The sequence below is a fragment of the Phaenicophaeus curvirostris genome, chromosome 2, assembly GCF_032191515.1.
Source record: "Phaenicophaeus curvirostris isolate KB17595 chromosome 2, BPBGC_Pcur_1.0, whole genome shotgun sequence".
Classification (NCBI taxonomy): domain Eukaryota; kingdom Metazoa; phylum Chordata; class Aves; order Cuculiformes; family Cuculidae; genus Phaenicophaeus; species Phaenicophaeus curvirostris.
Genome location: NC_091393.1, coordinates 58,285,795 through 58,312,617, shown reverse-complemented (window position 1 = coordinate 58,312,617; position 26,823 = coordinate 58,285,795). Strand labels below are relative to the sequence as shown.

The 26,823-nt window shown below is 41.0% G+C and overlaps 1 protein-coding gene across 5 annotated transcripts in view; it reads left to right on the top strand.

The window, feature by feature from the left end:
• UTRN (utrophin) overlaps positions 1-26,823 on the top strand; it is a 366,380-nt gene that overhangs the window by 43,808 nt on the left and 295,749 nt on the right. For all 5 annotated transcript variants that reach the window (XM_069852165.1, XM_069852164.1, XM_069852167.1 and 2 more), the window contains exons 2-3: positions 12,381-12,442; positions 26,124-26,216. In XM_069852165.1, coding sequence (XP_069708266.1) covers positions 12,381-12,442; positions 26,124-26,216 — 155 coding nt within the window. The remainder of the gene's footprint in view (positions 1-12,380; positions 12,443-26,123; positions 26,217-26,823) is intronic.

Below are 26,823 nucleotides of genomic sequence, written 5' to 3'. Positions count from 1 at the left end.
AGTAGGTTTCTCATTCAGAGGTGCAGATACATGTTTAACTAGAGAGCAAGTTTCTCTTAACCCCATTGAGGAACCTCTTAAGTGTTTTGTTTCTCTTTGATAAAGAGCCAGTGTTTTTGCATGCTTGTGGGATTGCATCCCTGCTTTATCCCCATGTCCTTTCTCTCCCTCATTTGACCCTTCATCTCTGAGCAATTACACATTAATCCAGGCCTTTAACAATCTGCTCAAATGTGTTGGAGCAATTGGGCTTTGTTTCAGCAGAGTTGGCTGGTACTTGGGAATGCTTCCATGAGCAAGTCTGAAGAAACTAATGTGTGGTTGGCTCCTGGGAGAGCTGGGGATGTGCAGATAATGTGCTAATAGCCAACATCCAGCTGAGATCTCATACTGAACCTTGCCTCTAAGCACAGCTCTTGTTCTGGCTGTGCTTATACGATATCTTTGTTTTGGGAGCTTTGGGAAATACTTGTTTGGTACTAGTTGTTTATAGTAAGAATCATTATTTGATGATATTTGCAAATAATTTTTCTTTCTGGGGTGTAGTGCGGCTAAGGATGTGAAAGCCTTGAAAGAAAATTCACTCTTATGTGACCCAGCAGTGCTTATCTTGTCCTGGTCTTTTCTGGGGTGGAGGCTAAGTGCTGATCTTTTAACCCTGTATGATGCTGGGAAGGTGTAAGGACTTTTATTGATTAAAGTCTCTTGGACCAAATGCTCTGATTTTCAAGATAAACCTTTGAATTGAGGAAATGATTTGTACTGTATCAGATCCTTTTGACTGCTACAGAGGTTGTACTTTGTATTCTGATTTCTTCTGCTGTTTAGTTTCCCTTTCTTACTGGCAGGAGGAGCTGATTTGCCATGTATTTATACTCTTTTCCTAAAAATTAGTGAATTAAGTCACTGCTGGTTGTGGTGTCCACAGCTAGATACCATGTGCTTATACTTCTATGAGCACACCTTCAGTGGAGCAGTGGTTTTCAGTTCAGGGATTTCATCAGAATCATAGAATCGCTAGGTTGGATAAGACCTCCAGGATCATCAAGTCCAACCGTTCATATTAATCACTAAACCATGCCCCTCAGCACCTCATCCACCCATCCTTTAAACACCTCCAGGGAAGGTGACTCAACCACCTCCCTGGGCAGCCTGTTCCAGTGCCCAGTGACCTTTTGCATGAAAATTTTTTTCCTGATGTCAAGCCTAAACCTCCCCTGGCGGAGCTTGAGGCCATTCCCTCTTGTCCTGTCCCCTGTCACTTGGGAGAAGAGGCCAGCACCCTCCTCTCTACAACCTCCTTTCAGGTAGTTGTAGAGAGCAATGAGGTCTCCCCTCAGCCTCCTCTTCTCCAGGCTAAACAACCCCAGGTCTCTTAGCTGCTCTTAGTAAGACTTGTTCTCTAGCCCTTTCACCAGCTTCATTGCTCTTCTCTGGACTCGCTCCAGAGCCTCAACATCCTCCTTGTGGTGAGGGGCCCAGAACTGAACACAGTAAGTCATCATCAGCTGTGAATTATATCCATCTTTTTGTAGACTCTTAATTCTGTAAGCTTGTCTCTACCTTTTTAGCCCATTTATACTAGTGCTATCATCTGTCTTGCCTTCACTAGTGGTTACTGTCATTAATGTTGCTGCTCAGGCTAGCAATATTCAGGCTGCGGACTCCAGCCTTGCTGAGCTATAGACACCACCAGCTTTGCTGCAGGGGCACTGACCTTTGACTAAAAGTCAAAGACTTGAAGCTCTTAAGCTGCCTCAGCTGGGCAGCTGCCTGTTGGGCAAGGGCTGTGAATCCTGAGCCTGCGTGGTGCTTGATTCCTTAGCACTGAGAGGGTGGGCAAGATCCCTTTCTGAAAATGCAGTCAGGACAGGATAACACCTGTGAGTACGTCTGATCTGCTGGGGTTGTTGTCAGATGCAACAGCAATAATCTGATTCGTTATCTGCTTTTTTTTAGGTGATCTTTCTCTTTGTACAGCAGGTTTCTAGGAAGGTGTAAAGGTGATGTCTGTTCTGTATTTCATTTTCCCTCAAAACAGTTTGATATCTTAGAGTGGCAGTCCTCAAACACCACATCTGCACAGGTTTCATCACAGTCCTCCTGAAAATTGGTCATTAAATAATAAAAGCACGGGCATTGATATGTGTATATGTAATGCTTTATCTAAACAGTTGGATGCTGAAAGCCCTTTCCTCAGGTTCTGCCAAAGTCTTGACAGGCTTTGAACTTTGATTCTCTCCTTTTGACTGCTTTGCAACTGTATCTTTTCCAGTTTTGGTCACACTGCTTGGAGTGTTATATCCTGAAGGAGCTTTTTGTACTGAAGTGGGAAGGCTTCTCTGGGCTCACATCGATGGTGATCAGTGGCTTGTTTGATTGCACAAATACCTATTTTAATGCATTCCAGATCCTCATCCTGTGATTGTCAAACAATTTATGTACTTTCAGAGCAGTTAATCAGGGAGGGGGCTCAACTTTGGGGCCTGATTAATGACTAAGCCAGGGAAGGAAATGTGAGTCTAATTAGGATATAGGATTAGCAGTGCCTTGATCTACTGCTGTTCTGATCAAATGACAAAAGAAAACTCTCATGTTTGCCAGAAGCCATAAGAAGGGGCTATTCATAATACTTCAATTTCTCTTTTATCCTTTCCTCATTAAGGTGTCTCACTAAGTACGTGGATTGGATAAGACACCTTTATGACTGTTTTTTCTTGCCTCTAGAGAAAGAATAGCCCTCTGTCCATGAAATTGCTTAAAGCTTAGCATCAGTTTTCTGCACAAAGGTTCTCCCTTCCTCAGTGGCACAATATTTTCCTTTGCCTGGAAAGGAATGTGACTGGGAAATGAAATATTCAATTTGTCTCAAGAAATGGACTTGCCTTTTAATCTTCCTCACTAGGGCTGGGTGACAGTACAAAACAGTAACATGTTTGGGGTATGTAGCATGAAGCTAAGAGCAGATTAATTTAGTGATCATTTCTGTAGTGAACTTGCTGGAGTATTTTAAGTATAGAAATGAAGGTATTTGTGATTTTCTTAACAAATTTTTGGATTTAAATTCCTAAGCCATCCTATTAATTCTTCTTGCTTGCTTCTCCTTTATGTTCAGAGCACCACTATACTATGTGAATTTTAGAGGCTTCCTTTAAACCTTCCACATTTCAGGTTTCATCTTAATTACAAAGGTTAATAGGCTGAGGTAGATAATTTACAGGCATCAGTGTGACTGATCCTTGGCAAAATAATGGTATAACTAATGAAGCTCAGACTTAGCCTGTCTGGAAACAAAACAAATAATTATTGCCTTTTTAAAAAAAAATAAACAACCAAACCCCAACTTTATTTGCCTATTTGATTTTTGTGAAGACTGGGCTCAACTTTGACATCAGTATGCAACAGTTTGAGTTGAGGAATACTTTGTATTTGAGCTGCTTCTCTGCTTTTGTCTTCCAAGCATTACCTACCCAGGGATAAAAGTAAGACTTTTCAGCATGGAAAAGAGAAGGATCAGGATACAGAGGTGTACAAAGTTGACAAATACCTGAAGGGAGGGTGCCAAGAGGATAGAGGCAAGCTCTCTTGAGTGGGGCCCAGTGAGAGGGCAAGAGGAAATGAGCATAAACTGAAACATGGGGAATTCCATTTATACTTCAGACGCCAGAGGCTGCACAGGGATGTTGCGGAGTATCTATCCTTGCAGATGTTCAAAGCCTGACTGGACATGGTCTTGGGTAACCTGCTCTGACTACGGCTGTTGGACTAGACAAATGATCTTTATAGGTGCCTTCTGACCTCTGCTGTGCTGTACTATCTGTGAAAACACTCTGATGTAAAAGCTTAGGTAACTTTTTGGGAGCAATGCAAAGACTGGTAGATTTATACAGGTGGTGAAGGTTGCATAATACTTGGAAGGTAGCTTGAGGCATTTACATGAAAGTGCTAGAAGACTTTTATTGATATTGCAGCGATTACTACAATTATAGAATTGCAACAGATATATAAACTATATGTATGCATTGTTTGGAGCTTTTGGAGGGTGTCTAGAAATCTAGTTCCAAGTGACAAAGAGCGTTATGGGTTTTTAAAGGCACTTTACTGTTATCTTATTAATTTCTGGCTTAATTAGCACTGGAAAGCTTAAATTATGTTTATTACCATGAGGGGCTGAGGTGATTGTGTGTATGCTATTTTTTGGTCGTAAAACTAGATTTCTAAATACCATCAGAGCTGTGAGGCAATCAAACCCAGAAAACAAATACCTTGACTTCATGTAACTCAGCTGCTGAAGCTGCTATGTTATGAATATCTTACATTGGACTGCTACAAAAGACTTAAATTGCATGTTTTTACATAAATCTAGTCTGCATGCTGCTGTCACTGAAATTGCACCTTTGTGGTCTGTGTTGGAAAAAACATAGTTAATTTGCTTGCAGAAACATTTAAATAACAATTATGTGATTTTTAAAATATATTAACGTACACTTGTTAAATCTGATGAATCTATTTTCATGAGGAAAGAACACTGATTATGTTTATATCATTTTTTCCCCCTGCAAAACTGGTCCCATTTGGATTAACTAGTGGGAAATTTAAACCAATTTCCATGTTGTAAAACTAAATAGCTACAGGTTGCATGAAAATAAAGAGCTGGGCAAAGAGGCCTTGAATGCAGTGCCTCCACTAAAGAAATTATTTTTTTAAAAAATTGTCTTTCCTGGTGTCTGAATGGCCAGTCAGTGTCTGCATGTGAGGTACCCAGCTACCTGTTCCCTTTACCTTGATTACTGGGATGGGGTGGGAGCTTGTACTGTGAGAGGCTAGAGAAGTTGTGGGGAAGAGCTGGCACTGATTGGACATGTTAGCCAAGCATTCTTAATCGACTTCTTGGGAAATTGGAGCATATAGTAATGTCTAGAAGGTAGGTATTATTAGTTTGTCTCAGAAATTGGCTTCTGTTTGTCGGGAAAAGCTGTTGACCTAGTGAGGTTTAGAGCAGGAGTTGATGGACTGGTAGTGAAGGAGATTTGGCACAAGGTGGGCAGAGATGGATGGAGGAGCCTGGGAAAAAGAGGGACAGCTCTGAAGGGGTGGCTCAGGAAAGGTTTTAATATTTGGGAGTCAAAAGTCAGAATAGGGGATGAGGAGGATTTGGGATTGCAGCCTTAGGGTTTTGGGAAAAGGAAAATAGGAAAACCTTTGGATGAGTAGCGTTGGGATAAAAGACACCGGAGTATGGCAGGGCAGAAATTGTATTGTGAATAAGAACTTTAGAGTGCTATTATCTTTACCTGCTTGTCACAGAGAATAATCTCTTCAGTTTGTTTTTTTTTTTTTTTAAATTATGTGGGATGTGGCCACTTGTCCTTATTGTAAGTGGCAAGTCAACCTCAATCTCGCATGAACTTGGAGCTCTGGCCAGAGCAATGCATGGAATGTGTCACATCCCTGACAGTACTGGTGAAAAGTTGTCTCTGGGATATTACTGCATTTGTCTGCCAAATTGAGTCTGCTTTCCCAGTTAACTATGAAAACTTCTGAAAAAGTTGAATCCTATGTGCAAGATTTTATGTAATACTCTATAGCAAGCTTCCTTAATTGTATGTGGAAAATGACATTGCATCTTTTGTGCTGTGAACATTGTTTCCTGAAGATGTTCAAACAAGGCTGTTAGTCTGACTGATTTGAAATTGCCATAACTAGCTGAAAGAGATACTTGCATTTATACAGTTTAAGGCTCGGCTTCCTTCTCTGCCCAAGCAGTGTTGCTTGCTTGGGCCTGTGCAGGGTCTCTGACATCTGTTGTGTGTCTGCTTCCTTCTGGTATGCAGATGGGTTTGTTATGCAGAGACTATACTAGATGATCACAGTGACCCCTCTGACCTTATATCCCATGAATCACCTCCACAAATGCAAGTGAGCATAATGACAACTCTAATTTGGGCAGAGAAAAAAGACCAGATAGCTAACACCAACTTGTGGAAAGTAATTCTGTTTTCTTTGTAACTGCTCAGAAATGCAAAGATCTAATCTGTGTTCACAACAAAGTGAGCAGTAGTAAATCTAGCTTGTGGTTCCTACCTTTTATTTGTGTCTGTAAATTTTCTCTATTTAAGTCTGCTCCTGTTTGTGTACTTAAATATATCTTAATCGCTGGATTTTCGGCAGGAATTACCCGCTTTTTTTTCTTTCCATGTTTCAATCGTGTTGGTTGGGACCTCAGGGAGATGGTGGGGGCGTCTTCTCCTTGTGGATGAAGTTGGTCCTTTTGATACCTACGGGGTTGATATGATCCAATCCACTGTCATCATAGAAGTACTTCTGATACCTTTATTTAAGATTCCCCCCTCCCCCCCGCAGTGCACTTGTTGATGTGAAACCCTTTGCTCTAACCGAAGATTTTAGTAGAAGCTTTTCAAGAATCAAGCCTTGATGCGTGATCACTGGCATTTTGTGAACTATGTACCTGAACATATTTGAATTGCCCACAAAGGCTTGCCTGTCTGGTACTGGGAACTGATGCTGCTTGGTTTGACCAATGCTAGTGAGCTGTCGCTGGCTGGAATGTGTGGGATTGACCCATCCTGCTGACCCTCTGGAGCAGCCTCCTGTAGGTGTTGGCATAGTTTGCCCTGGAATCTTGGTTTTGTGTTTTTGTCTCGTGGGAACAGTAGGGCCACTGGCCTAGTGTGTAGTGTCACATGATTTACCTTCCCCATGAGCTTGATGTCCTCTTCTAGCTTCCTTTTAATATCATTCCAATGCTCTGAGACTAGTAAGTATGATGTGTTAGATGGCTTTTGCTGGGAGGTATGGCAACAGCTATTTTAATATTGCTTCAGCTGTGAGGATGCCTTCTAAGTTATCAGTTGCTGGGGGATTTTTTTTATTGTGAAGTAAATAGAATTTAGCTTAGACTCACAGCACGCTTCAGTGAGAACAGAGGGTGGTCCTCATTACTAGTCTGGTGTCTTGTTTTTGATGTCTGCTGTTGGGAAACACCAGGAAGTGAGATGCAGGGTGTCTTTTTTAAGTTTTCTTATTTTGTAATGCTAGTATTTTGTAGTTTGGTCTATACAGAATTTACAACCCAAGCAGTTGCCACACAAAATGCAGTTGCCATAGGCAGGCACTCTTAACTTTGGTTTTGCTCAGCTGCTGCGGTTTGGAGAGGGAAGGAGAAGGAATGAAGGCAAACTTTGAGCTCATGACTGATTCAGAGATTAAAATTGCAGTGCAAAGGTGAAAGCTTACAAGTGAATTACTTGCTGCTGGAGCCACTTGTTCTACTGTGGTGTTGCAAGAGAAGAGGGGATCTGCAGAACAGTCTTAACTTTTGCTTTCTGTTTCTTTGAAAAACCCAACACCCTCTCCCGTACAAAAGCCCAACCCAACTCAGTCTCTGGGCTGTGGATAAAGATTATTCTGTTAGTGAAGTCAGGGTCCAGTTGTCCTGATGAGCACCGGAGGCTCTTCTGTGACCTTAGTTGTCACTCTGGTGCCTTGTGGTTTATTTACTGTTTTGCCTTTTACTAGTGGGAATAAAGACCACACAGTTTTCCATCCTCAAATTTTAAATGCTGATTGTCTTTTTTTGTATGTGTATTAGTCTGAGTTTGACAAAATGATAGTTACTTTCAAAATGCTTTTTCTATCCAGAAAATCATGCATACAAGAATACAAAACTTCCTCTTTTTGTTAATATTAGGGTTTCAGAGAATGCTGGTCTTGGGTGGGGCAGTATCTATCCTAGGTACTCTTGCAAGCCTCCAGGCTTGGGCAAAGGGATGTTTTAAACTTTGTTACATTCCAGGTGTCTTAATTGAAACCCACAGGCTAATTCCTCCTTTTATTTCTAAATTCCTTTGCTGAGAACTTGAATAATGAGGTGGGGAAGGCAAATTTAAGTCTTAATGTGAGATGACCTTTGGTAACTTCTGCTGGAATGGTTGGGCAATTTTTGTATGTTATTTGCCAATCTAGACTGTATGCTTCTCCAGGGCACTTTCATTGTGCTTCTCTGCCAGCTGTTTTGGGTGTGATAACTTTTGCCTTTCCAAAACTAAATAACACAGTTCTGTCATGTAAGCATGTAATGCGTTTGGGCAAAACAAGAAAGCTGGCGCTCAGTATAAAGCAAAGGTTGAATAAAGGACAAACCACAATCTGGTGAGACTTTTGTTTTATTACCTCTATTTTTGGATCCTGTAGATTCCTTTTTTTGCTCCTGAACATGATACTCATAAGGTAATAGATGGGACTTAAACTGAAGTTTCAAAATGGCCCAATACAATTAAGGGACAGCATTGTGGGTGGAGGAGGTATATAAGGCTAGAAGAGCAGCTGCTTGGGGTGACTGAATGCCAGGACACAGACTGGGCATCAGGTCAAAAGAGCTTCTTGTTCTGAGCATACTCCAGATGCATGGACATACATCATGTTTTATAACAGAAAGAGGCTTCAGCAAACAAGCATCCGGGATAGGAAGCTTTTCTTCTGTCATCACAGGAGTTTAATTCTGTGTGACTGTGTGTTTAGGTTTCTTTTTATTTCCTGTTAAAGGAACAAACTGTTCTAACATTGACCATTACAAGTCCATTAAGTGACTGGAGGGCAGGCAGAGCCATGTTGGCCAGAGGAAACAGTCAGTAGGCGATGAAGTAGAACTTGGCCTCCAGTCAGTTCTTGGCTTTTATCGTCTGGCTGTGGCAGTGTGAAAGGAAACAAATGTTTTAGTGACTGCGTGAATATGCTTCTCACTGGGCTGTGACTTGCTATGATTTTTAATGTTTTGTGTGTGAAGTTGACTGGCTGGAGGACTGCGTGCTTTGCTGAATGGTAATATTGTTTTTTGACTGAATGTGGCTAATTTGTTACCCGAATCAGAATGTCAGCCTCTGGGGCTTAGCTTTACAGGCTTGTAAGAATCTAAAGAAAATTAATTTGAGGTCTAAAATAACTTGTCACTGTTGTTAACAAAGCATCAGTATTTCAGTTATAAGTCCCTGGAAATAAATTTATAGCAGAAAGCTTGACATAACCCTAGCTATAATGGCCAACTGCAAAAATTCTAGTTTCAGAGGCTCTTAAAACACATGAAAATGTAGTTTGACTGGGTAAGTGTCATGTATAAGTTTTATAACTGAGGAGAATGTTTTGGGAAGATGGGGGTCGTAGAGATTCTGATTCCTTGCTCAACTGAAGTAGAAAGGGTGCTCTGTGGAAGACATAGTAGGAATATATATATTCTCATTCTTTGTCTCCATTAAAGACTAAGTAGTTTGTTTTTATTGCAGTAGATTTCTTTGATTTGTTGATTTTTTTTTTTTTTTTCCCCCTCCCTACGAAATAGAATCATAGAATAACCAGGTTGGAAGAAGAGACCCACTGGATCATCGAGTCCAACCATTCCTATCAAACACTAAACCATGACCCTCAGCACCTCGTCCACCCGTGCCTTAAACAGCTCCTGGGAAGGTGACTCAACCACCTCCCTGGGCAGCCTGTTCCAGTGCCCAATGACCCTTTCTGTGAAGAATTTTTTCCTAATGTCCAGCCTGAATCTCCCCTGGCGGAGCTTGAGGCCATTAATGATCTTGTTGAAAAGAGGGAAAAGGGCCTGGACTCTTACTAAATATCATTATGCTTCCAAAAACTGGACCCGAGGTCTGTGGGGGGAGCGGCCTAGTGATGGAGTCCTGCCAGGCTGGAGCTGGCTTAACGTTCAGAAGAGCTGTTGATTCCTGCCTTGCATGTACTTGCGAAGAGGCAGAGCCCCCCAAGACGGGGGTGCATAAAGCTCTGAGCATGCAGGATTTGTAAATTCATCACCATTTTCATAAATGATGTTACTCTTTTACACAGTCAGTACAACTATTTTTTGGCCTCTCTTCATACTTCACCTTTATCACATGTTAGAAGAATGAGATGTTGAACTTTAGAGCTGCTGTTCTCACATAGGGAAGATTAGGGAAGGAAAAAGGCAGATTAGGAAAGTGTCTTGCTACATAGGTATGTACTTGGGGTTGTTGGTAGTAAAGGAACAAAGGTTAATGAATGACTGAAGAAAGAGAAGGATGTTTAAATCTCAATACGTTCAATACAAATAGTATTTGTAATTAATGTTAATGGAAAACATTATCAAGAAGTGGACAGTCTGGGATTGTTTTGTACAAAGCTAGCTTTTTGGCCTAATGGTGGCAGCTAATCTAGTCTGTTCTTGTCTATCAAAAAAACACTTGCAAGGGAAAAAATGTGGTGTGTGTGTATATATATATATATTCAATATATTTGGAATTTAACTCTTGACCCTGTCAGTCTCCTGTGAGATGAGTATTTGGCACAGTGTATCCTGCTGGTAGATCCTGTCTGTCTGTTGGCGATGTCTTCTATTTCACTGAGGGAAGAGTGCAGGGTTAATGAGATTTTTAGGTAATTGTATTTCCCCCAGAACAATCCCGCATTGAGATGCGATTGTGTAGGCTATATTGGATCAGCTTGCTTGACATGCCAAAGAGAAACACAGAACACTGAAATAATGGCTGCTGGCTGCAGTGTTGCAGCAGATGTGCACTCATTGGCATCCTGGAAGCAGATTTTTCATCTGTAGCCTAAAGGGAGCCCAGAACAGTAGTTTATTTTAAACTGACATCAACATTTTATAAAGTTTAAGTATTAACTGTTGTGACATCTAATTTCTCACGAATGTGATGATTTCTCTTGCCTGGACTGAGCCTTAGGCACTGCTATTCCTTGTTCCTGTCAGGTTAACACCTGTTTGGTTGCTCCACTTCTCTGGTTGTCTGTGTGTAAGAGCTCTGTGTTTAGGTATTAGACATGAATGTCATCAGCTTCAGATGCATGTTGGGCAAGAAAGAGGAAATTTTGAGATCTACCTTAAGGAATCATCTGGTCATGTTCTGTGACTTTAAACATCTGAAATTTCTAGGTAAAACTTCACTGTACAACAGTTTCAGTTGCTTTTGAGGAGTGTGATGATTTTAAGTGGTGCCTTTTAATCATAGTCTGATTTCTTTTCAGATGGTATAATTTTTTTCCTTTTCATGATTTCATGAACTGGATTATTTGAGTTTCAATGCAGTTTTCTTTTGACTTCATCCCACTGCAGCGACAGGTAGTCTGAATACCATGGTGTGGTATGCTTTGTTGTGGTAAAGGGCTTGGAAAAATCAGTGCCAAATGCCACAGAGGTTCCATAGCAGAGCACCCACGGTAGCAGTGTGCTCTGAGCCTGAAGCATATCTCCAGCCTGATCTGTCAAGAAGCTTGTGGAGTCTTAATGATCTCTTGGAGATGATTTGGGCTGCAGCTGCCAAACTGAGTTTGCCCGGTGGAAGGCACTTCTTGCCTTGGCTGTGGTCTGCTGCAAGAATTCAGAGGTTAAAGACTTTCACAGTCTCTATGTGTATCTTTTCTTCTTGGCTGCAGCAAGCAAGCCTGAAAATCCATGGTGGGCCAATTTCTTTGCCTGGTTTATTGTCAGCAAGTAATTCACTGTCATTTAAGTGCAGGCAATGAGGCATAGTCTTGTCTTTAGCACTGCTCAGTGCAATTTACCCAAAAGGTGTCCAGAGCTGTGCTGGAGGTGACTCAGCCTGGTTTAGAGGGACAGACTCCCAAATGGCTTCCTTGAACACCCTGGGAAGCTGTCTTCTCCTCTGGACAGCTGGAGGCCACTGCTCCTCCATCTGCTTTAACCTGCAAGTGCTTGCTTGTCCTTCCTCTTTGTCCTATTGGGTCCTTCTAGCTGTCTCCCAGACCCTGTGTAGTGGTGCTGCAGTGCCACATCAGTAGAGATAAGAGAAGGGCTACTGAGCCCTTTAGCTGAACTTGGCTGTTACTGGGTGGCTAATGTGGTTCCTAACCCAGATGTGAAACCCAGCTGAGAGTGGCTAAGGATGTGAGTGCTTCAATGGTTACTCCAGCAGCTTTGCTACTGCAGTTGCTGTGCTGTGCACTGAAGGAGTCTATTAACTGCATCAAAAGCTTGAATCAGGGACCTTGGCAGCTTTTGGAGTAATGCATACAGGCCAAAAGATATATTGACAAAGCCCATGGTTTCATAGGTTGCTTTTCGTCAGATGGGGGGAGCCTGTGCATTTAATGCATTGATATCCTACCCAGGAGGTGTGGTGAGGCTGATTCTAATGCAAAGGAGCTGCTGTGGTTGCTATCAAAGTTGAAACATTTGTGTGACTCTGCAAGTACCAAAGTCTTGGAGACGTTTGAATGTCTTTATTGATAAATGGCAAATATTTCTCCCGCTGAGTCAGGATAATGTTTAATATGACCTGTTCTGAGCAGTCTAGAATTGAGAATGCATTTTCAATCATTGTTTTTTTATTTTCTCTCTCCAGATGAACATAATGATGTACAGAAAAAGACCTTTACAAAATGGATAAATGCTCGATTTTCCAAGGTAATGTTGGGTTGAAAGTACTACCTTTGTTTTGATTGATTTGCTGTTTAGAACAATATTGGTTAAATATACTTTGCTCTTACTCCTGTAGAATACTGCTGGTGAAATATGTCAAAGCCTGTAATGGAAACAGATAAAATGTTTGTTCTGTTTCCCCATGTGCATAAATGTTAATCTTTTTTTTTTTTCCTTGAACAAGATATGTAGAATCAATCTTAATATTTAAATACTATTATTTGCATGATATTATCTGGTGTTTAGGTCCTCTTTATGCAGGTTTTTTTCTACATGCAGTTTTCTGATTTTTTTCTCAGCTTTCTGAAACCTTAGTCTGTTTATTGTTAATGCTGCTGAGTCTGCATTACTCACCCAAACTACTTGTAAACTTCCAGTTGAAGCCACTTGGTGTTGCTACTAGAGTCTTGACTATGATATTCTGTATAATTGCTAGCTCATTTTGACTTTTGGCTGTCGTGCTGTATGTTGTTTTTAATTCCATTGACCAGCTTGAAATGCGCTGAGGATCCTTTTTGTGCTAGGATGAGAAAGGAAGCAGTGGTTGCTTTGGGATGCTATTCAAAGCCTGCTTTTTATGGTGCTGTTCCGATAATGAAAAAAGATACTTTGCCCAGGGGTGTGGCGGCTTGTGGGAAGTTTCTCTACTTTATAGTTTGAATATGTGAAGAAACCTGGGCTGCTGTTAGAACTCATGGGTGTGTTTTTTCCTTGCCAGTACGGTGCTGCAAGTGGGATACCTACTAGTGTGCATTGTGTTGATGAAGAGGGATATGAATGTGAAATCTTGAAAGAAGGTATAAATATAGAAAGAAAGAGGCGTGGGGAGTTTTCTTTTTTTTTTTTTTTTTTTTTTAATAAAGCAGTAGTGTTATAGCAATGAATGACTGCCCCTGGAGTGCTGCCCTTCTGAAGTTCTTGCTCAGCAACGTAAGAAATTTTTACCTTCCTTTCCTGTGCAACAAGACACTGGGAAATGCAAAGCTTGTGGCCTTGGTTGATTCACTTTGGCTTAGGTTTGTTTTGGTTGAAAGCTGATATCATACACTTAATCCAGTGCATTCCTGGCTAGTTTGCCCTTCAAGGGAGGACTGCATGCATAGCTGGTTGCTCTATGCTCTGCTTTTGACAGCTACTGAGAGGAAAAACATTCCTGGGGGAGGAGGGTTAGGCAGGCTAGGATCATGCAAGGAGTGAAAACATGGTGATAAAGGAAGGCCTATTTGTAGAGACTTACACTGCCATAAAGGTGGCACAAACACAAATGACAGTGATACTGAGAATATACTATGTGACTTGTTTGTATGTGTATGGACATTGTATTGAAATGGGTAAAATTTGTTTTCAGTCTTTAGTTGTACATCCATGGCTGTATTATATAAAGTGCCTTTTCCTTTATGCTATGTATTAAGAGAGATCCTGATTAGCTCCTAGATTTCCCTGCCACAGGGTATGGTCAGATATTAGGATTTGAAGTAACTCTATAATTTCATGGCCCATTAAACTAACAAAGTTATGAAAGCTACATTAATGATTAGAGACTTGTATAAAGAACATACTACTGCATATCCAATTCAAACATGAGTATGGCTACTTTGCCATGATAAAACACAGGTTTATGAAGACTGGCATGTTCAGATTGCAAGTAAATGTCTGGTGTTAAGTAGAAATCACCATGTAGGAAAGTCTAGTTCCCACTGTGCCTTGAAAATATAAAAAGACTGATTTCGGTCTTATTCAAGTTTTTGCCTTTTCCAAGTCACTTGCATTGTTTAGAATTAATTTTCTGTGAACTACATTGATTCAGCTTCTTAGCAGAATACAGAGATTTTGGAGGCTGGGTAAATGTAATCTGACTTGCATTGCAGAAAACAAAATGGTAACTGAAGATTTTTGTATGGAATTACAAAGTTTGCTCCAAGAATTTTATTTGTCCTTCCACATGAATTACAATATAATTGACCTTCATTTAAACACAAAGTAAGCAGCTGAGCCTCTCTAAACTAGTTGGACATCCAAAAATCCTCAAACTACAGTTGTATAATATATTAAAAAATCAGTGAACTTGATGTAAATAAAGCCAGTAGGGTTTTAAAACGGATCTAGAAAGAGAGTAATGTCTTTCCGTTCTCTTGTCCCTGCTCTTCAAACACTAAAAATTATTTCTATCCTTTTTTCTATCCATTCATCCCTTTCTATCCTTTTTAATTAATACTTACCACTTTGTAAATATTAATAGGTATATCTTCAGAACACCTGTCTGCAATGCAAGAGTATGATATTATGTGTGTACAGCCACTGCAAATGAAGATAAATATCAGAAGTAGCTACTAATTGAGTGCCTAGTATGATTAGATAATCCAGAGGATTTCACATTTCTGTAATATCTTCATATAAGCTAGAGCTCTTGTTGAGTCTTATGATGGAGCTCAGAGTTCATCTCTTCTGCAGACTCAAGCAAACCATCTAAAATATCTAGTTTCTTTTTAGATGAAGCTTGATTAGCATAGAGAAAGGACTTTGAGACGATGCCTGTATGAGCAAGGACTGGGCTTAACGATCTAGCGAAGTCTCTTAATATGGTACATAGTGATTGCCTGTGATTTAGCCAAGAGTTGCCCTGTAACTAAAAGTAGAGTTTGAATTCAGATCCATGGGATAACTTACTGCTCCATTAACCATATATTATTTCTTACCAATGGGTAAAAGAGGAGTCATCAAAGATTTTGCCATCAACCCTAGTTTTGAAATTTCCAAACTTCTAAATAGTTTCAATCTGTTTTTCAGGCCTGCTGATATGCCACGCACTTCTGTATCCATCACACAGACCTCTGACTCTTCAGCTGATAATTACATAGCATAGTAGCTGGATACTTGCAACTCTAGAAGGTTTCTAGAAGACTTGATAGACATATTGAGGGATTCAGCAGTCTTGTGTTCTACTTCAGACCCTGCCAGTACAGTTCTTCAGCCCTGTTTTCTTTACTCCTACTTTCTGACCCTGTCTTCCCCCGATTCCCTTTTCTGTTACACCCTCTCATGCTGAAAAGCTTGCTTGCCTAGCAAATCTGGAGTTTTGATCACCCTGCCTATTTCATTCCAATTTCTGTCTTTTTCACTTGGTTGCTTACCCAGTAAGACACCATTTTTCTAGTTAAAGCTCCAGACTTGCTCTTTCTATCTTTCCTTTTCCTTTTTCCCACTCTACATCTCCTCAACCTTCCCAGCCCTTGCAGGATTTGATTATTGTGTGGGTGGTCCTATTTTTGCCTCTCTAAACAGTCCTAGCCTTGCCCTTTCTTCATCTCCTTGCAGGAGTCTGTCTTTGCTGGCTTTCATGTTCCTATTTTCTGGTTTGCTTTCAGGTTTGTTACTATCCTCTTCTGCTGTTCCTGAATTTGGCAGGTAGGACCTCGAGTCAGCACAAGAAACATGATGCCCTAACTCTTAGATCTGTGGAGTGAGATCAGTCACAGACTGTCAGAGCTTAGGGCTGTCACTCTAGAGGAAGTTCACAGATCCATCATGGCCAAACGGAGACTTCCTTTTCCTCAAAGAGTTGTCTTCATTGCATTTGGAAAGTTTTCCCACAGGAATGGTAGAAACAGTTTATTGCTATGAAGACTGTGCTCTGCAAAAAGAACATGAACCCCTGGAGAGATGCTTGTGGCATCCAGTGAAAAGATGGATTTCCTTCCACACACCTCACCTCAACCCAGGTCACAAGTCTTGGGTATGAATGGTTGTTGTACAGGAGCCAGCTGAGTACATTGTTGCAAGGTCTTGGGAGCTGCATTCAAAACCCTTGTGGACCTGAGCTGAGCTTCCTTGTTATGTACTCCCATCTCTTTCTAATCCAAGCTCTCAATTTAATTCTTGCATATGGATGACTGTCTTATTTCTGCATTTGCAGCATTCTTTTCACATGTCTTTCTCTGGTCTTGATCCTCCAGGATCTGTGCTGGTGCCAGACATCTGCATTGGCCAGCAGCTGCAGCCCTGGCAGGGCTTGGAGCCAGCACCTGCCAGTGTGGGTGAAGCCAGGCCTCCCATGCTTTTACAGCATCTTAGGCTCTTTTCTGCTTCTCAGTCTTACAAAATTCATGTCAGTTTATAGTTAAAGAGCAAAGAAGAGGCTGAGGTACAGCTTGGGAGCAGACTGAGCTCCAGGGAAGCCTACAAGAAGGCAAATGCTTGGTGCTGTGGCTCCTGGGTGTTTCCTTTCCTAGGCTCTGAACGGTCCTTTCCCGTCAAGGGACACAAAGGTGAGAGAAGATGAGGTTGCAGGCAAACTGGTGAGCTGTACATGGAGTGCTTTGTGATGTGATAGCTTTATATACATCTTAAAATTAAAACAGTTTCTCCATTATACCAGGCATTAATTCATTTGCTAACTGCAAATTCTTACTTAACTTTCTGGGTGGTATGCTGCATAGATCTTTTCCACTGCTTTTGTTCCTTAATTTTCTCCTTTCCTCTAAGGGTTGTTTTACTGTAATAGTAAATGTCAGGCCCTGTACTTCTGAAGACAGTTTGCTGGTTCTGTGCTGACTCCTGGCAAATGTGATAAATCTTTTCGAAGACAAAAGCATGCCTATTCAAGATAATGAATTTCACATGACCCGAGATACCGGAGGCCGAAGACATTTCAGAAGGGCTTTCTTAGGAAGAAGAATTATGGAGTTTAATGTATTAGTCACACAAGAAGAGCAATCAAAAAGATTGATAAGGCAATTTTACCTGTCTAAGGAGACATCACCTAAGATGGTCTGTAGTCATTTTTCCAGTTTGGTTCTTGTTGTGTGAGCAAGGAATTACCAGACTGCTGGTAAAGTTTTCTCCAATGTAATTGGTTTTGCTGTTTTCCACTGCTGAATTAAACTGCAAAATGTAACCTTACTCAAAGATAGCTAAAGTATAAAATATTTGGCCTTAACCTGAGGAGCAACCTGGGTGGAAACAAATTTAGTGTTTATATGAACTGGCCTTGAGTAATTCAATTTTATCCTTTTTTTCTTATCTGAATTAGTTAGTCCTTCCTTCCAAGTGACGGGGGACAGGACAAGAGGGAATGGCCTCAAGCTCCGCCAGGGGAAATTTAGGCTGGACATTAGGAAAAAATTCTTCACAGAAAGGGTCATTGGGCACTGGAACAGGCTGTCGAGGGAGGTGGTTGAGTCACCTTCCCTGGAGGTGTTTAAGGCACGGGTGGACGAGGTGCTAAGGGGCATGGTTTAGTGTTTGATAGGAATGGTTGGACTTGATGATCTGGTGGGTCTATTCCAACCTGGTTATTCTATTATTCTGTGATTCCTGAGAAGAGTCCAAATAGGATGTGAATTAACCGAGATGCAGAGAAATAAGTCTCTTCTCTAATACATTATTGTATGGTAAGGATGACTAATTTATAGCCTAAAACCAATAATACAAAGCAGTTCAGGATTCTTCCCAGATTTAGCTGCAGCATGAGAATTGCAAGTTTTCTTTCTTCCTCTCAACTGCAGCTGTTTTCTGCTGCAAGAGCAGGGTACAAGCAGCCATCTCCCTTTACTAGACTTAAAAAGCTTGGTTTACTAATAGTAATACTGTAATTACTGCTGATTCTGGGGAATGCTCTGGGTTTAGTTTCTCTGATTCCTGGTTTTGGTTATTGCCCCAGTTTTTGGAGTGTGTGTATTTGTGACCTTCTTAGGCACTACAGCAGAACCCGTTAAAGGCACTGAAGTAAATCCATTTATTTAGTTGTTAATCATTAATGAGAACAATAGTCAACCTGGTCAGCAGGATTTTTTATAAAGAAACTAAGTTACAATCTGAAAATACCTGGCTCAAAATAAAAATATAAAACGTCCGTGTCTGACAGGAGAAATAACTGACAATGATAACAAGTATGGTCTCAACTTCCCCTGCTTGTAATTATAAATAATAAGGCTTAATTACAAGTTGAGGTTATAACACATTTAATGTAACAATATTAATGTAAGCTTAAGTAAATGCATTAATAGGTACACTGGGAGTAAAAAACCCCCACAGAATTGCTGATACCTTGTTTGTTTTGCTGCCTTGCTGTATCTAATGTTTGCTTTTGTATGTTTTCCCTCCTTCTATCATGTTGTCAATCAATTCTTTCAGGAGTTCTGTGGATTGAGCTATCTTTAGCTTTTTAGTTTTGCTGCAACTTAAACTCATGTCTGTCATCTAGTAGAATCAAACTTTGTCTTAGGTGAGTCTTTTTTCCTGACTGGAGTTTTAAATAGCTAGTTACTTGTAATTTTATTTTTAAGCTCCAATGGTAATATTTCATTCTGTCTACATGGTGCCTTCCTCCCATGTTTATAAAGATTTGTTTTACTTTGTATTTGAATTAGTAGTTTTGATACTAGTGTGGTGTAGAGATGCCACAACTGAGGCATAGTCAGCATAGAGTAGGACATTCTCAACTAAGGCTCGTGTGTCACAGTACACCTAGTGGTTACGTACTGTCTTCTAACTCCCGCATATCAGTGGAATGAGGATGGAAAAAAGCATCATGTTTTAATAAAAACACTTCTGTAAACAATGGTGGTAGTCCTAAATTAGAAATTGGCAAGATTATTTGTTGACATATTTGTTTACTTTTTGCAATGACCCTTTTGCTTTCCGTGTTTTCCCACATTGAGTTCCCATGTCCTGGCCTCATGATGTAGCAGCACTTGGCATGTCTCTTAACTCTGTATTCATCATGAAGTGTAGTTCTTATTCCTTGTGTTTCTAACTGAGTTTAAACTCAAAGTAGGTGGTTACCATGAATTCTTAGAAATGGACTTGAACATTACAAATGGTTCACGTTCTAGTTTTAAGTGCCCAACCTGTGTAATGTTTCCCCATTCTGAAGAAAAAGGGGAAAGGATCTGTGCAGCTCTACTACTATTTTGACCTGTTTACTAAGCATCTTACTAGACATGAAAAATAGTAGCAAATTGATTAAAAATACTTAACCCCCCCAACACTGTCTTACATAAGAGACACTGGAAAATCAGAAGAATGTAATGGAAAATTGAGATGTTACTGCTTCCTTGTCCTTTCAGGGTGTTTCTGAGCTGGCAGCTCTAAACTGGCAGCTAGGGCTTTTCCCAGCACTGCTCTGAGCCACCAGAACTCATCTGCTGCTTTCCCTCAGTGGCTGGTGAAGGTCATGTGTATGCTTTTACAATATGCATTACTTGACTGGTGACAGCCAGCATTAGTTAGTGAAACTGAGGATCTTTCCTCCATCAAATTGAGCGAAGTTAGAAAATTACAGTTTCCCATTAGTAATAAAGGGACAGTTAATGTTCTACTGTAAAATATTCTAGGAAGATTGCTGCCTTGCAGCTGTGTGGCTTCAGCAGAACAAACAATCATAGAATCATAGAATAGTTTGGGTTGGAAGGGACCTTAAAGATCATCTAGTTTCAACTCCCCTGTCATGGGCAGGGGCAGGGAATGTCGATGGCTTGTCTTTCTAGTGTTGTTAGCATTGAATGACTCTTAAAATCTGGTCCAGATTTTATTCATTTCTTCCTGTATTTCCTGGACACGCTTTTTGGCAAAGAGAAGAAATGATTTCTGCACAGTCATATTGGCTGGCCTGGATGACCCTTTGCAAGTAATTCTAGACGCACACAAGGAAGTGAGTCACCCTATTAAACCTGATCCAGGTAGAGAGGGTTGAAAGATGGCCAGTGGGCATACGAGGACTGTTGCTGTGAAGACATCGCTGTACATGGGCTTTCCTTCCCAAATGGTGTTGGAGTTTTGCCAGAGCATGCAAAACCTTTAGTGACTCTTCTTGCCACTTGTTTTTTTCTGCTGTGGATAACTAGTGACAGTTCTTACTCCCCCCAACACCCCCCTCCCCCCTCCCTTTGTGTTAGGGCAAAGGCTGGCACCAAAACATTTGTTGGAATAAATGTAGCCGTGTGGATCTAGTTCTGATCCTTGTATGAGTCCTGTGGTGGATAACAGATGTACCACCACAAAATTTATAAGTGTACAAGCAGGCCTAGCCCTAGATTACGTGCTGTCTCCAGCTTTTATTTCTCTTTTTCTCTTACTCTGTTCCTTTTCCTCCTTACCTTTACTCTTTCCCTTATTCCTGTTTCAATGAATCAGCTCCTTTCCAGCTGTCAGTGCCAGTTTAAAACATTGGGGAACCAATGTGGCCTCTTTCTAAGCTGTGTACTATTTATATTCTTTTGTCTGTTTTATCAAGCCCTTGCCTCTACTACAGCAGCTTTGTGTGCATCTCTGCTGGTAAAGCCCCCTCAGGCTGAGGGGAGAGGTTTCTGCTAGTGCTTTTCTGCTGTTGCAGCAAACAGAAGCAAAGCTGAGAAGAACTTCATTCTATTAATGATAGTTAAGTGATAGTTAAGTGAGAGTGATAGTTAAGTGATAGTTCAGTGAGAGATGTGAATGTTTTACACCCTGAACTGGCACAGTTCTCCTGGTATGCAGTGTGTCCCTGCCTCTCCTTTATACTATCTTTGTAGTATAAACTTTTATGTTTTGCCTTTGAGAAAGGACCCATTATCTGCCTCATATTTGTACAGTACTTAGCATGAGGTAGGCTGCTCCTTAAGTACTTACCAACACAACTGTGACTAGCCACTTGTCCTTGAAGGGCTCGGTGTGGATTCACTGTTAAAATGCAAGTTTCTTGATCCATTATGTTAACTGATGGTCTGCTCCTCATGGGATGCTGGCAGAGGTTTAACTTCAGTCTTCAAATATGTAGAAGATGAGTAGAATATTGTTCATTCTGAAGAGGAGAAATTTAATTTAGTGTAGCATACAGAATATTATACAGTACTTTATATATATGCTTTTATATACTGCAGTTATGTGTATTTATTGTGTGTGTATATATATACACATACAAGGTGCATGCAGACTTTTTCAGAAGGCAGGATTGCTTTCTGGAGGTTATTGAGCAGTATGGTTGTGGGAAGAGGTGGGAGAGGGAGGGAAAGCTACCTGCAGAGCACTGTGCCTTACCCTGTAGGATGGGAAGGGACTTCTGCTCTGCCCAAGAGCCTGAGCTCTTGCTGCAGCATGTCAGTCTGCCCTAGCACAGAACTGGCTCCAGGGCCGCCTGCTCCACCCCAGCGTGGCTTAGGGCAGTGCTGTCTGCATGGGGCCCATCAGGTGCCCCGTGGGGGTCAGGGATAGGGCTTGGAATTCTCCTGGCCCTGCTGGTTGGGATTAGGTTCTCTGACTTAGAAGCACAGGTCCAGCCTTAGCGGTCATGTGTTGTGGCTCCCCGATTGCTTCTGCACTGCTACAGCAGCCCCCTCACCGGAGGCTCAGTGGTGAGTTGTACATCCAGAGAGTTGCAGCATTATGTCTGTTTTCTCACAAGGGGCCAGTGGTGGAAGCAGCAGCCTGGTCTGGCTCTGTGCTGGCGTGTGCCTGCTATAGGAGGGTTTCCGTAGCTGCCCTGCCAGCATTGCTCCACAGCTATTCCTTGTCTGCTCTTGGGAAATGGGTGTTGGGGACAATCCCTTGGGCTGCCATGTTATAAAGCAATTTTCCATATGCTTAATAAACTGAGTCATACAGCTGTTGGCAGTTGGGATGCATAGCTGTCCTTTCTGAAGGAGGAAAGCAGAAGACTTCTGGAAGTGCGGCAGGCTGCTATCCAACTGCATCCTGGGAAAGCCAGGCAGGATCTGGCAGCACTATGCACTGGAGGACAGAGTAGTGATGTTACTGGTTGCAGACTATGTGGCTCAGACAGCAGATCTGGTATGGAAATATGTGCTGAGGTGTGAGGAAAACACACAGGTGGGAAGAGGCAGTGTGAGCGAAGGAGGGTGCAGTGCATGTGCACTCTCCAATCCCATTACGACAGCAGCACTCTGGGCTCTGTGCCCTGGTGGGACAGCTGGGGCTGCCTGGGTGGCTGCTGCCACCATGTTCCTGCATGCTCCTCAGGTGGGTGTGTGAAGCTGGAGGAGGAGGTTTCCAGCTTTCCTAACAGGTGTGCCGCAGCAGAGGGCGGTGATGGGCTACACGCCTTTCTTAGCTAACTTCCTCTTAACTGAATTCATTCCCATAGAAAATGTTTTGGTAGACTTCAATAAATACAAACATTGTGTGTGTTGCTGCATATGTTTTGAGGATAGCAGATACTTTAACAAACCAGAAAGGAGTAGCTTAACTTGCAGAAATAATTTAATATGCTTTTCCTGGTTCTTTAACTGACAGCAAGACATGGTGAAACATGAAATGGAAGAACCATGCTCCTGAGAAAGTGAATCTGAATTTCTTCCACTACCACAGAAGGGTGCATTGCGTAGGGTTGGAACATACCATGACCTGTCTAAATGAATGAATGAAAGCAGGAAGTAATTTAGCTTGTTTTCATGCATGAGAAGTAAATGGATAGGAAATGCAGAAGGCCACATGCTCTCAACACCCTTGTACTGTATAAATGAAGCATCTTTCTTCTTTTTCAGTAGATCCAAAATGTCCTTAACTTTCAGACCTAAGGCAACAAATTTATGAAGGATGAATAGCTGTAGAATTCTCAGTTGTTTTAAAGGCTTTAATTCTGCAAGGCCTTTGACAGTCTCCTGCAACATCCTTGTCACTAAATTAGAGAGATACAGGTTTGAGGAATGGAATGTTAGATGGGTAAGGAATTGGCTAGATGGCTGCATCTAAAGAGTTGCAGTCAACTGCTTGGCGTGCAAATGGAGATCAGTAACAAGTGATGCCCTTCAGGGATCCATATTGTAACCCATAGTGTTTGATGTCGTCATCAATGACGTCTAACTGTTTTGAGTGTGCCTTCAGCAAATTTGCAGATAATGCCACACTGAGTGGTGCAGTTGGTTTGCAAGAGGGAAAGGAAAACTTCCAGAAGGACCTTGACAGGCTTGAGAAGTGGGCCTGCGTGAACCTCATGGAGCTCAGGAAGGCCAAGTACAAGGTTCTGCGCCTGCATCAGGCCACTTCTCAATATCAACACAGACTGGGGGATGAATGGATTGAGAGCAACCCTGTGGAGAAGGCCTTGCAGGTACTGGTGGATGAAAAATTGGACATGTGATGGGAATGCGCAGTTGTCGTCTAGAAAGCCAACTGTATCCTGAGCTGCATAAAAAGAAGCCTAACCAGCAGGTTGAATTAGGTGATTCTCCCCATCTACTCTACTCTGGTGAGACTACTTCAATGTCTAACGGGTGCTTGCTTTCACAATGAGAATTGGTTGTATTGCATCCAGTGAGACCTCTGTTAGCTCCTTTAGTCTGCTTCTCTGGACCCAAGAACAGTTTTCTCATGCCTTTACCAAACTACTTTCAATACCTTTTGTGTGGTGATGCAAACTAAGTTTAAACCAAATTTTGGTGGCATCTGAGATCAATTGCACTGTGGATTGTCTCCTCCCATTGTACACCATAAATTGTACAAGGTGATTCCCTGCATCTACTCTTAGGTATTCCTGTTCTGCTCTAGTGCGCTTCAATTAAGTTGCTGAGCAGCAGTGAAACAGCTGAAACTGTGAAAAGTGTGTGCACTGGGAGGAAGGCCTTATCTCTTGCTGTCTTATAGTTGAGTTTAGGAAGCGGCAATACATAATGGCAGAATGTTATCAAATGCTAATGTTTAATGAATGCTCCTTCTTGATATTGGACTGACAGCTACTTAGCTTTCTACACCATTTACCGAAGTATGCGTCAACATGCGTATATAAAGTCTAACACAAAACCACTGAGCCTGAGCCTGTGACTTTTTATTTAACAAATAAAGGTGATCACAGTTAATTTTCTTAAATAGTTCCTTTCTGAGTTGACACACAGATGCATACAATGCCGCCAATGTTCAAAGCAATTCTGCAGATTGTTTTCTGAAAGACTGTTGAAGAACACTGTCACTTTTGCTTTTCCATATCCTGCTGACAAAAATTGGGTACCTTTGAGCACTGACAGGTCTGGTGAATAGAGTGGGTGCTCAAGCATGGTGGTGGTATTAGCTAAAAATTGCTTCATAAAAAAGTATTGTGGGTTGACATGTTGTCTTGATGTTAACTCACTGTTCAGTTTTGCACACCACCATTTTCTGACTGAGGGTAAGAAAATGCCTATGTTTGAACACATGTCCCCTTGGACTGAGTGAAACAATCGAACTGAGCTGACAGGTTAGGAAATGCTTTGTAACCATCTCTCTCTCTCCCTTTGCGCTCTTGATTCCTGAGCTGTAGGGTTAGTCATGTTTTATTTGCTGGACCTCAAACACATTTTTAAGCATGATTTGTGACTCTAATTGGCGAATAAATTTGTCAGAAAAATGAATTGCAAAACTAATTTAATATTGGACACCAAGGCTGGCATGTGTGTGTTTTAAGACATGACTTTAGTTATATCGCTCTTACTGCTGTTAGTTTAGCTGGTTGATACTGTAAGTTACACTTATGTACATTTCTATATAGAAGATTAAAATATGACTCTGCAACTATTCAACTCTGTTTTCTTGTGAATGATTTTAATAGTAAATCTGAAGTGGACATTTAAGGAAAACCCTTATGAATTTTGGGGGAAAAGTACTGGCCAAAAAAGAGAGTTCAGTAGGTGGTTCAGTGCTCTTTGTCTGATGTATTAGCTAGTATTCAACAATTATTAGTAGGTGTCAGGGCAGGAGGAGGTAAGTGAAGGTAGAGATCTGTAACAGCTAATTCATGTCACATAAGATGGGCCTTTGACAGCTTTCTTTCTGAAGAGTGATGTTGTAAATCTAAGGTGATAGAAAAAGGCAATGTTGGAATTTTAGGTAGTTTTTAGAAAACATTTTTTCTTCTCTAATTGGCACTCCAAAGGGCCATTGAAACTAGTGGCTTAATTGGTCTCTTGGCAGCCAGCAGATGACTATTACAAAGCAAATGCACTTAGTTGTCTGCATGTATCTTCTCCCCCTGTCCTGTAATCCTTTTCTGTGTTAACTTCAGGTCCAAGAAGAAATAACATCAAAAGGGAGCATGCAAAAAGTTAATATCGTAACGTGATTCTGCTGTCGTGTACCATCATTCTTGTACAGTGTCCCTCTACCCCTAGAGAAAATTAATATTAGAAATATGTGATTTAGAGTAGTGCTTAGTTTCACATTTTGAGGTTTTTTTTCCCCAGGGTAAAGAAAATGATTAATTTCTTTCAATATATATTACACCTTTTGATCTGCTAGTCCCTGTAGAAGGACATTAGCTCCTAACACAGGGCTCGATTCCAAATCCTTTTTTTGATTTTTCTCTTTTTAAATCTGAGAGAATTTGTCCCACTAGCTTCTTTATTAAAAGTCCTAATTTCTTCCTTTTTTAGATGCAGTCGGACCAAAGCTTTCTTTCACAAATATGTCTTCAAACTTGCCAAGTTTTCTTCTTTGTCATCTTTTCGTGTTATGATGCCTACCCTAATGTGTGAGCCAGGATGTGCCTATTTGGTTTTTTGGTATTAGGCTGCTGATGCATAGAGCCACAGAGAGAGAAAAAAATGCTGAAGGGAAAGATGTCTTTCTGATAGCTGTCATAGTCCTCTAGCTTCTATTTACTATGCTTGTACTAAATAAGAATCAACTGAAAGATAAAAAGGAAAAAGTGCCTTTTTAATGGAGGTTTTACTTAAGCAATAATAAGTGTTCGTTTTTTCTGCAGAGTGGGAAGCCCCCAGTTAAAGACATGTTCACAGATCTGAAAGATGGAAGGAAGCTTTTGGACCTTTTGGAGGGTCTGACAGGGAAATCTCTGGTAAGAGCAATTTGTATGAGTCACTCTCCTTTATTAAAACAACCAAATAAACAAACTGCACAAATCACAGTAGCACAGGATTTTTTTAAATTTTAATTTATTTAGAAATACTATTTTGCTTGTAATATGTACTTACTCTCTACAGTTCCAGTGAAATTCCCATGAACTCCCCTCATGGAATGCTGGGTCAGGCTAAAGATAGCTGTGTAACCTATTCTTGATGGTTAACAATGTTTAGCAAAGCATGTAAAATCAGTGGTGTTATTCACATAGTACATATTTTTAGTAGAGATCTTTTAAAGGTCTGCTTCTGGATGGTCTGGAAGAGTAGCCTTTAGCTGAATACCTAATGCATTGGATGTGTTCTAATAAGATTGTAAAAGATCCTTTAAAAAAGAAAAGAAAAATAACAGCTAGTAGGTAATGCAAAAATCTGTATCACTACTGAAAAATCCTTTGATCTACAGATAGAGGGCTAAAAAGTGCTCAAGTCTTGTTTGGGAAAACTGGATGGGGCTGAAAACTCTTCCCCTGCTAATATTGAGGCCTCTTCAGAAAGAATACATTGAGGCATGGTGAAATCTGTGCCATCCCTTAGGATTAAATT